We start from the raw sequence: 11,563 nt of genomic DNA on the forward strand, positions 1-11,563 counted from the left end.
AACTGCTTTTTCTTGCATGAATAAGATCAATCGGTTCTGCGTGACGAGTCATTCCAACACTTGCAGCTTCTAAAGTCTAAACGGTTTCTATGAGCTTTAACGTTGCCATCTTAAGATTGTGCAAATCAAATCAATAGCCAATTAAATCAAACATGGGACGAGGGAAAATTCAAAATCCAAACAAGAAAAGAAGCCGAAGATGTCTAAACTCATGCGATGCCAAAAATTTAACGGGTTTTGCAGAGGCAAATGCCATTAGGAAACCATTACGCGTGAAAAAAAAATACACTAGTGCAACATCCCAGCATCAGGCTTATTCTTGTCACTGACCTCAGGTAAACTTTGTGTATAATGTATAAAGCACAAAATAATAAAAATTAAATTTGAAAGCAAGAAAGTCTCTCAAATTAAATCATGTAACCAGGTCCAAGCATCTCCGCAGACGAGCATGCTAACATTCTTTGAAAACCTGCTGGCCAGACTGTAAAAAGAAAAACTGTAAAGCCTAATTGCACTTCAGTATCTCTCTCCAAATCTGAAGAATAAGGCACCAGTTCCAGTGTTATGATCAACAGCATACTCAGCTCGAACTAGCCCCAGCTTGGCACCAACACCATACGATGAACCGTGACCCATTCGCCTGTAGACCTCTGTCGGGTTCCCCTTGACATCCTTTGAACTTCCTAGATCATTGCCATGCTCAACAAAAGCATACACATGCGTGTTTTTCACAGGAATCCGGATCTCAGCTCCTAGCTGCAGGTTACGTGCAGGAATTAAGTAAACCACATAAAAAAGTTTCTATTCAATCTGCAAACAGTTGCTTCAAGTAACGACTTGTGTCATTAAGGGTATCTCCTCTCATAAAATTGAAAGAAAAAAACAAAAAAACAAATATTTAACCTTATACAATAATTGTAACCAGCAATTCTCACCTCTAGAATGTTTCTAGCAGCACCTAACTCACCCATATTGTAACCCCTAACTGAATAGGGACCCCCAAGTGTAAATGCATCATAACTTGGTAGGTCTCCAACGCAACCTCCATAGTGGCCATGAAGTACTAGAACAGGAGGTGGTGGTTTATTAGCACCTTCTTCAACTTGCTTCAATTGGAAAAATCGCGTCAACGTCAATTGATGGCGATTAAAGAACGGAAACTTGCTGCCAATACCAAGGCCTTGGTCCACCTACAGTTGGTATATATAATCATGCTCGCTTCCAAATAATCATGAAAATCACACAAAACAATAACTGCACTGTATTCCAGTAGGGTGGGGGGAAGAAATACTACTTTGAATTATCAATCCAAATCCAATAGCTCAAAAAAAGCAAACTTAATTTCCTGTCAATTCATTCAATATTTCCTTTTTCCGAGGATAAATTATCCCATAACACCAAAAACTTGCTTGGGTATACAACATCCATCAAAAAAATCAAGTAGCTAAACTACAGAGCCAAAAAATTGACCTTTAGCATTTTAAACTTTATAAAGAATGGCCATGAGTTCTTAGATCTATCAAAAATCAAACCCATCACAGAGCAACATACAAGTCCAGATTCTAAGCTTTCAGGGCCACTTGGACCCTGGAGAGTGACAACGAAAAAAAAAAATGTTTATACTTCCAAAGGAAATTTCAAAGCCTTCCCAGACTAGAGTGTTAGCACATATGGGGCACTAAAATTTATAAAATCAATAATAAGGATCAGATTGTGACAAACATGGACCTACCTGAAATACATTCCTCTCACCAACTATAGCTCCATTAACAAACTTGGTGTTGTCACGGGTGATGTTTCCCTGTAGAAATGCCATTCGGTCAATTCCAGTACCACTGAGGGTGGTTGGAGGTCCATCTGCACTAATTCCTCCACTCGGCAACACTCTTTGACCATGTGGAGATATGTGGCTGCTTTCATCACGTGTCGTTATCTCTTCCATAACAAGACCATATGTGAATTTGCTTTGACGGGTGAAATTCTGCCCAGCATATATAGATCAGAGTAGAAAGAGGAATCATTCTAATTTTCAAACTGAAAAGGGACTTAATGAGAATGCAGGCCAATCAGGACAACCGGCTATTACCTCTGTGATATTAGCCTTTAGTCCAGCTCGATCAACCCAGATAGCAGGGACTTCATCCACTCCTGGGCCACCAGTGAAGACTGGACTTAGTTTCCGACTGTTGAAGCAGCTGGCACGGAAAGTCCGGTTACGGGGATTATAAACACCATCCAAGTATGGATGCACATACTCCAGCTTAAAAGCCAGATCATCCTGAAGACAAGATTTCCAGGGTCATTTATGCTGTGATAGTGAATATTTCTAGAACAAATTAAAGGAAAACAACAAGAATATATAGGGAAAGTGACCTGAGGATTTAAGAAGTTGCTGGTGGTCACTGAACCGAGAATGGATCTATTCAAGCCTTGGAGATTCCGGTGTTCAAAAGAAACAGTTCCACCAGGCTGAAGTGAAGCCTGAGCAGAAAACATGAATAAAAACAACACTTGACTCATATCATAGCCTCTGACAATGTGATTCTCTAATATAAAATTCGAACAGAATGTTTGGAAATATAGTCTCATATACTTACAAACGTGGGCCGCCCACCACGTCCAGGAACAAGACTCCACTCGGCACTGACTTCAGCTGATTTTTGATCAAGCTCTTTAAGCTTGATCTCGACAATGATTCCTCCCTCATTCTTCTCATCAGGGCGTGGGTTCACCTCAATATTTGAGAATAAAGATAACGAGTTTATATTTCTCAAAGCTTGTTTCCCAGCTTCTATGTTAAACACATTGCCTTGTCGAAGCTGTAAGCACAAATTAACCATTAGATGAACAGACATAAAACCAATCAATCACCCATTACACTTTAGTAACTATAGTCTAAAAGATATAAATTCACAAAAAAACCCAATTCAAATGCTGGAAGCATGCATATATAATAAAACCAATAATCCAATAATTTCAAAATAAGGGACAGATAATGCATCATTTAGCAATGCAAGTCTAAAACTAAACATACACATTAATAATAAATGCTCTAACAGAAGAATGAAATTAAAAATTATATTAAGCAACGGTCACCCATCAGTCAGTCATAATCTAATGTAAACCCACTCTGCCATTTCAGAGTCTACAAGTGTACTTCATTCTCTGCCATGCTGTCTAGGTGACTAAAACTATATCATTCAAGTCAAGTAACATTTCCCCCACTTTCAATCATCCAATGATGCAACCAAAACATCAACCAGTAAATGTGATGAAACCAAACAAATTTAGAGAATACAAAACTGAGCAAAAATCCATTTAAACTTCACCTGTTTAGGCAACTCCCTCTTGACAACAGCCAGTTGTGTGTTCCCTTCAACAACATTGCCAAGCTTATCCTGAAACTGCACCACCAGCTGCGTAATATCCCCTTCCACAACCTCACAAACCACCTCTCTTGTATTCAAATTCCCAAAATTCACAACTTGTGCGCATGCATACCCTTCATCATGGTACCACTTCTGCACTCTATCCCTTATCCTCTGCAACAACCTCGCACTCACCTTCCCGTGGTCCTTCAACATCTGTAAAATTTCGTTGTGAACGGACTGTGGCAACAAACAAGGCCTAGCCTTGTCTATTCTCCTCTTATAATCCTTCTCTTGGCTATGATAATACTCCAATTTCTCCTTCTCCGTCATATCGGCGTCCATCTCAATGGGTTTTGACTGCTGCATCAATCCCACATTGATGCACCGGATCCTCTCAGCAGACTGCCACGTGCTCTCAAGAAACGAAATTGTCAAACCCAAAGTCCCATCAGGCTTCGTTTTGGCCTCCATATCAACTTTCTCAAACATCCCACAAGTGGCCAAAGTTTCAAGCTCCTTCAAAAGCTGGGTCCTCGTGTAAACCCCACCAGGACGCAAAGAAACCATTTCAAAAAACGAGTCTTCAGTGCCCACAGTAGCCCCACGTTGCCGATCAAAGAACAGAATCTCGGAGAGCTTATACTTTCTAAACCCACTCAATTTGCTCAGCTGCACCGCAATATTCGCCGGCAGGCCATGAGCATCCCAGTCCTGGGATTCATTATCTTCATCCGCAATCGCCAACTCCGTACCAAAGACCTTCCTCCAGAACCCGCCACCGCCGAACCCATCACCACCACCGCCTCCGCCGCCGCCTCCAAAACCATCACCACCGCTGCCGCCGCCGAGAACGGGAGTGAGGCGGATGAAGATAGTGGCGCTGGCGAAGGAAGCGACGGCGAGGGGCTTGGTAAGGGATTTGAGGATGTGTTGTTTATTGCGCTTGCTGTTAGGGTTTTGAAGGGAGGATGGGCGAGAAGGGTTTAGGGGATTGCTGCTGTTGCATTGTATAGAGGTGGAGCTAGCGCGCGGGTTAACGGAAGAGGGAGAAGGCGTGGATGAGAATTTGCGACGGGAGAATGTGGAAGGAGTGGTAGTGGAAGGGAGGAGATTGGTGGGAGCGGCGAAAGAGGGCATGGTGAGATAGAAGCAGCAGCAGCAGCACAAAGGACTAAGAAAAACGCTGTTGAAGAAGATGAAATATTTTTATACGGGCCGGGGGTTTTCACGTTTCAGTTTGGGCTTCTGTGAGGTTTAAGAGATGGTGCGAGCCCGAGGTGGAGCCACGGGTGCAACCACAGCTTTGGGGAATTATTTGCCAGGTGATTGGTTTCGGCGAGAGTTACAACTTACAATGTGTGATGGATTATGATTTTTTTTTTTAATTTGCTACTAATTAACAGTTTTTTTTGGGTTTTTTAGAGCATCACAAAAAAAACTCTTTAAATAAAATTTTATTACTTATTTGAAGAGTTACATCAACATTTAAGGTTTCAAAAGACATTCCAATTAAGATTCTTCAAATAAGAAATGATATTCTCTCTTTAAATTTGAAAAATTATTTTTTTTCTCTTCAATTTATATTTTATTACTTTTTGTTGAAAAAAAAGAGAAATATACTTTAATTACTATTGACTTTTCTTTTAAAAAAATAGTTATTTAATTAAAATAATATTAACTCATTTCTATTTAAAAAATCTTTTGAAGAATAATATCTTTTTTCACTTATCTATTTACCACATAAGTAAGTAAATGAATATTTAAAACTTAAAATTTATAAAGCCTTTTGGAGATGCTCGCTTATTGTATCTTACATCATAATTGAAATGTATAAAAACAAATCACACCCAGAAAAAGAATAATCATAATTTGTTTAAGGGGGCAGATCGGTCAATTACGTAAATCATATGCGCGATTGGCTCAAATATTTGTAGGCAAGCGTGCATACCTATTTTAGGTTCACCCTCACGTGGGAGAGTAAAAGACTCAAATGTCTAACAGATGTGTTCCCTACAAATTTCATAACAACAGTACGTAAATCCATTTGAGATTTACATTATAACAACAGTACTTGCGCCAAGGAAGCAGCTACTTCATAAACATTCCTTTAAACAATGCAGAAATCATATCCCACTCCCATCTCTGTAATCCGTCTTGGCTCTTTACATGAATGAACGGCATTCCTTGTACGTTTCATGCTCTTCGCAAAACACGAAGAAAACAAGTGTTTGTGTTGGTTCCTATTCTGTTTAAAATGCTAGACATTATAGATTGTCAATTTTCTTCTTTGATAGGAGTCGTGAAAGCTTTCTTTACTTCTTTCTCTTTTTTCAACTGGATGATTACAAAATACAAATGATGGATGCTATTTGCTAGCCTATTTAATATTTATAATGAAAGTGCACCGCTTGGTGAAGCGGTTTTCACAAAGATGGCTGCTTAATCTTCTAACATCTGTCTTATAGTTGGAAGTATGTTCTGGCTTTTACAATTTACATCATTTACAGTATCATTTCCAGGACTTCGCTCTCAATGTGGTACCAGTTGTCGTTCACGTTTTCCTACCCTAAATGACTAAACGTTTACGTCTACAAGTACTGTGCGTACCATCTTGTTCGTTCATGTTTGTTTTGCTGCGAATGCCTTCTGCGTTTGCATGCCTTCGTGGCGCTACAAAGTAGAAACCTTCATAAGAAAATGGTGGTACAATGAGCCCCATTTCTCGCTTGCCGTGTGCCTATCACCCGTTTTCTTGCGCTCTAACGACCATTTGCCGCCATGTCGACAGTGACCCAGCAGACGATTTTGTCTGCTTCAGTTCTAATGCTAACGCGTCGAATGAAGATAGTATAAACCTCGTCGCTCAGTTGCATCAACAAAATGGGTCCCTACAAAGTCTTTACTTTCTCAACAAAATCATTTCTTTTTGTGCAAAATCGGCTTTGTAGGATGTGGGAATTCAAGTTCATTCGTTCATTGTCAAAGCGGGTTTCACTTCAAATCCTTATATATGCACTGCTCTTGTTCATATGTATGGTAAATGCAGCGAAATTTTAGTTCTCAGAAATTGTTTCATGAATTACCTCATAGAAATGTAGTTGCATGGAATTCGTTGATTTCTGGTTATTTACATGTCAGGCTCCCCGAAATTGCGGTTTCACTGTTTATAAAAATGTTGAAAGAGGGAATAGTGCCTACAGCCTTTAGTGTTTCAGCACTTTTGGTGGCTTGCTCCCAATTGGATGATGAAGGGATTGGGGCTCAGGTTCATTGTCTGATTCTGAAACAGGGACTTTGTTATAATGTCGTTGTTGAGACGGGATTGATTGATACGTACTCAAAATGTTGCAATGTTGAGGACTCCAAACGGGTCTTTGATCAAATGAAAGAAAAGAATGTTATTACTTGGACTTCCATGGTTACTGCATATGCACAAAATGAACAGCCTGACGATGCGATGATTTTATTTAAAGAAATGCTAAGTTTCGGCCTGAGACCCAATTATGTAGCTTATAACAGTTTGCTGAGTTCATTTTCTAGTTTGGAATATTTGGGTTGTTGCAAGCAAGTTCATTGTCGGGCAGTTCATGAAGGCCTTCTGGATAATGTGTATATAGTGGTCACACTTGCTACTGTTTATTCGAAATGTGATTCTAGTTTGGATTTTCAGAACGTGCATTCAAGTGTTAGAACACGGAACCAAATCTCATGGAATGCAATCATTGCTGGTTTTTGTAATTTAGGATCTGGTGAACAAGCCCTAAAATGCTTCTGTGAAATGAGACAGGCAGGAATTGATATAGACTATTGTACAGTCACAAGCATAGTAGGAGCAATAGGAGTGAATTTCAGGCTTCAAAGAGGGGAAGCAAATGCATGCTCTCATTTTCAAAATAGGGTACGATTCAAATGTCTTTGTTCAAAACAGGCTTGTTTTTATGTATGCAATATGTGGTGCTATCAGTGATGCTAAGAAGGCGTTCTCGTCAATGGACGAGCGTGATTTGGTCTCATGGAATTCACTATTATCGGGGTGTGCGCATCATGGGTATGGCAGGGAGGCTGTTCAGTTGTTTGAACAAATGCAAAAAACTGAGATTACACCAGATGGGACCACATTTCTTGTTGTGTTATCAGCTTGTTGTCATGCTGTATTTATTGATAAAGGTCTTCAATATTTTTATTTGATGAGAAATGATGCTTCACTCGAATCCCCTAGAGCAGAGCATTACGCTGCCATTGTAGGTCTTTTAGGTAGAGCCGGCTTTCTAAATGAAGCAGAGTCCTTTATCAATAGTATGTCCACAGATCCAGGACCATCAGTCTATATAGCTCTACTTAGTGCTTGTCAACTTCATGGAAATAGAGAATTGATGTACGTTCTGCAAAAAGGGTTTTGGATCTGTGGCCTAATGACCCTGCTATTTATGTGCTGCTCTCAAATGTGTCAAAAACAGCACGTTGTTGGGATGATGCCGGAGACATGCGCACACTGATGTATAATAGAGGAATTAGGAAGAAGCCTGGTTATAGTTGGGTTTGAATTAACACTGAGCAAATGATTTGCTTTTTTTCCTGCAATATAGAAGCATCTGACCTAAAATCTTCGAGTTTGTGGCTTCATACGGCTCTCTGTCCCAAAATCCTGGGATAGCAGAGAAGATTTTAGAAACTGAAAAATTCATCTTACTCTGTGCTGGGCTGCTTAGCTCGGGTGGTAGAAAACATTTAAGATCAGGTAACGCCATATCCTCATCAGCTTGAAATTACAAATTTGTCAAAGTCTGTAAAAATCTTAGATTATCCTCCGGTTACTTTTTCATGGTCTAATGGATGCATTACTTACTCAAAATTTGCTCGTACAACTGACCGTTCTGTTTTTTTTTTTTTTTTTTTTTTTGAGAGGAATCTGGGATTTCTGGCAATTTGGTATTTATTTTCTGAAGTAGATGGCTGGTTCTGAGGCTAGTAGTTAGTTTTGATCCTCGGCTGTGTTAATGTCAAATGGATTAAGTCATGGTAAGAATGATAGGTGCACAGACGATGACCGGGTAACATGTGGCTGTCACGCGCACTCGGGTCTGTAAGTCACTTGATACAGCTTGTAATTCCCTCAGGTGTTGCCCTTAAATTTTGCTTTCGCTCTGGATGAACTACAACAAACATAACGTTCTTTTATATTTTTCATTTGAATGCCGTTAGAATTTTGAAAGCTCGAGTGCCTATAAATGTCCACTCTTAATGGCATTAGAGCTGAATTTTGGTTTCTATAATGTCAAATTGAATGTACTGTCGCAATCATCATCAAGCCGGTTTATCCAACTTTTATTTCCTTTTCTGATAACGTTAAAGAACTTCTCATCTTTTGGGCGGAATTTTTTCTTTGCCCATATTTGATTTCATCAAATACTTTATGATGGTAATTTAAAGAGTTGCGACCTCTGTACATTGTGATCAGCTCCTATTCTTTTAAATAAATCGCAATTGATTTTTGTTTGTCCGCTTGGCGGGCGAGTGTTTTTTGTTTTAATTTTGTTTGAGACTGAAAAATTGGAAAAGAAAATAGTTTTAGTCAAACAGACTATTATCTCAAGGGTCAAGATCAGAGGAAATTTCTTTCCCAAGTCTGGAAGAGGTAAAAGAATAGCCAAATGGATCGATGATACGAGCCTAGTCCAAGTTTGTTATTTTAGGGAAAATAAAAATTAATGACTCGCAAATGCCAAGCAAATTAGATTACCCAAATTCTATTGCCAAGTGTCTAACTTAAGCCCACAAGCTGTCATCCAAGCAATTGTGTAGAATGCCACGCAGCAATTGTTACTGACTGTGAGAGAACCCCGGAAACTAGTGATGCATGTTAATTGTTCATTTCTCTTAAATTTCCCTTTCTTTGCTAATTGAACACCAATAGAGAGATAGGTTGGGAGAGAGATCCCAAGCAGCTGCAATGAAATCCCCTCAATATTCAAGATTTGGAATCGTGGCTCAACATGACATCCTGCAGAAACATGGCGACCATCCTAGAAGCCCAACAACTGCGGAACACCTTGTGGGAGGTAACAATCTCAGATACATAAGTATCCAATCATATTATAGAAATGTCCTTTTGCATCTCCTGTGGCTTTTACTCTAACAAGCTTAATGTGACTCTAGAGGCTTCAAAGTGGTCACCTCACAACTCACCAACATCTCGGAGAGGCCATGAACCAGAAGAAGATCACACCCCCCACAGGAAATCAGTTCTCTCCAAAGTGAAGGAGAAGGCGAGGAAATTGAGGCACAGTCTAAGTGGCAAGAAGAAGCATCCTGAGGAAGAAAACATGACGCCCTCGTTTGGTGTTACAATGGAAGACGAAGAAGATGAAGAGGAAGATGCTGAGTATCTAGGAGCCCCAAGTAATACCCACCTAGAGCCTTGCAACATTTAATTCGTAACAGGGAAATGATTTCATTTTGCTATTCAAAAGATCACTTGTGATTCTCTTTTTCTTTTCCTTGTGGAGCAAGGCAATTAGAAGTGCTCGCGCCCGTGCTTTTCATAAAGTTCTGCCTTTTAATCAAAGCTAATTCTGTTTTCAGTGTATGAATCAGAGCTTGCACCCGAGGGCTACAAGGAAAAGGCAAGGCTGCATCCAAGATTAATCCCTGTTATATCTGAGAAGCATGTTCTGTCAAGCAGCATCAAAGAAAATGAGAAGCCTCCTTCTCCAAACAAGACAGTAAATGGACACCAAAATGAGAATCCTTCGCCTTCAAATAAGACGGTAACTGTACAAGAAAATGAGAGACCTCCTAATCCTCCCACTCGGAGCAAGGCGATAACAGAAACAGTAACTGAGAAGCCTAATTCTCCAAACAAGACACTAACGGAAACGGTGACTGAGAAGCTGGCTCCAGCATATGCCACTTTATCTGATGCAACCCATGCAATAGCTTCAAAGATTCAAGGCCTTACAGTATCAACCCCCACAGCTTCAGAGAGTAACGAGCAAGATAATCTAGCAACTCTCAAACAAGCTACTTCAGAAACTGACAAAAAAACTAATCCCGAAACTGAAAAGCAGGGAAGTCCAACTGGACAAAAATGGGATAAAGGTGTTTCGGTAAAGGAGTATATAAAGCACAAGTTTGAGCCAGGGGAAGAAGAGAGAGCACTATCTAAAGTGATAACCGATGTAATGAGCCCAAAGAGAAGTCCTCGCGAAGTGGGGGTTGTAGGGAAGATGAAAGAGGCTGTGACTTCTTTCCTTTGGCAAGAGGAGTCTCCCCAGTCTTTAGTGACACAGTTACCTACTAATGCACCTACAAATGCATCGACAAGCATTCCTGTCTCTACCAATGATCATGAAGGTAAGCTTCTCCTCCCCCCCCCCCCCCCCCCTCCTCACGCCATTTTTTATTCAAGATACAACTGAATTTTCTTCTTAATGCTTATGCTGGATCCATTAACCTGTTCTGGGATCTTTTGTTGTCGTAGTTTTTGAAGAAGCAAATGAGGGAAGAGTACTCCAAACAAATTGAAAGATGAATTCAGATAGCTGACTATGAAATAAGTTTCTTTTTCTAGTGCTAATTGTACAAGTTACACACACACACACACAAATACAAGTTTACTGGAAAGGGAAGAGGAAAGGAAGGTCATGTTTGGCTACAGTGCTTTGTTTGTCGCACCAAGTTATCAATAATCTGCTTCTGCAGCTCTTTTGAGTTTCAGTTTTTTGCAAATTAATTAGACGTCTGCCTTATATCTAATCTGAATTTACATGTATAAAGTCATTCTCTTGACATTAAACTTTAACATTATGAATTTATGATGATACTTCATTTGCGGATAATACTTTTGGATGTCAAGTCATTTTGTTGGTAAAATGAAAAATGCCAATCATGTCTAAAGCAAAATTTCAAAATAGACATTTTTAGTTAAAGAAAAGTAGAAAAGCAATGTCGATGGTGTGGTTTTTTTCCCAATGTTTTTGTAAAGTGCAAGTTTTTAAATTTTTTTAAAGTGAAATTTGGGGAAAATGGACTACTTTTGATTCTATTTATCTATTTTGGCTTAGCTAGTGGTCTCTCTATCCGTATATATTAATATTATAAAAAAATAAATATTTTAAATTAAAAAAATTACAAATAACATGTACAATTTTTACAATATTGCGCTAAATTTAAAATGAGCCCAAGGAGAGGCC

At 39.4% G+C, this 11,563-nt stretch overlaps 2 protein-coding genes and 1 pseudogene across 2 annotated transcripts; 2 read left to right on the forward strand and 1 right to left on the reverse strand.

Moving 5' to 3' along the window:
* Nucleotides 1–200: 200 nt before the first annotated feature.
* Nucleotides 201–4,593, reverse strand: LOC102631411 (protein TOC75-3, chloroplastic). The gene is made up of 7 exons (XM_006488313.3): nt 3,330–4,593; nt 2,598–2,819; nt 2,374–2,481; nt 2,087–2,278; nt 1,733–1,981; nt 936–1,190; nt 201–756 (listed from the first exon to the last, which is right to left on the reverse strand). The coding sequence occupies exons 1-7, from the start codon at nt 4,506–4,508 to the stop codon at nt 517–519; spliced, it is 2,445 nt and encodes an 814-aa protein (XP_006488376.1). The 5' UTR covers nt 4,509–4,593; the 3' UTR covers nt 201–516.
* A 1,300-nt stretch (nt 4,594–5,893) lies between these two features.
* LOC102616432 (pentatricopeptide repeat-containing protein At1g11290, chloroplastic-like) lies at nt 5,894–8,838 on the forward strand (annotated as a pseudogene).
* Nucleotides 8,839–9,187: 349 nt separating this feature from the next.
* Nucleotides 9,188–11,223, forward strand: LOC102616728 (uncharacterized). The gene is made up of 4 exons (XM_006488607.4): nt 9,188–9,430; nt 9,528–9,770; nt 9,954–10,724; nt 10,852–11,223. Exons 1-4 carry the CDS (start codon nt 9,322–9,324, stop codon nt 10,893–10,895), a joined length of 1,167 nt encoding a protein of 388 aa, XP_006488670.2. The 5' UTR covers nt 9,188–9,321; the 3' UTR covers nt 10,896–11,223.
* The last annotated feature ends 340 nt before the right edge of the window (nt 11,224–11,563 follow it).

The sequence above is a fragment of the Citrus sinensis genome, chromosome 8 (genome assembly GCF_022201045.2).
Source record: "Citrus sinensis cultivar Valencia sweet orange chromosome 8, DVS_A1.0, whole genome shotgun sequence".
NCBI lineage: Eukaryota > Viridiplantae > Streptophyta > Magnoliopsida > Sapindales > Rutaceae > Citrus > Citrus sinensis.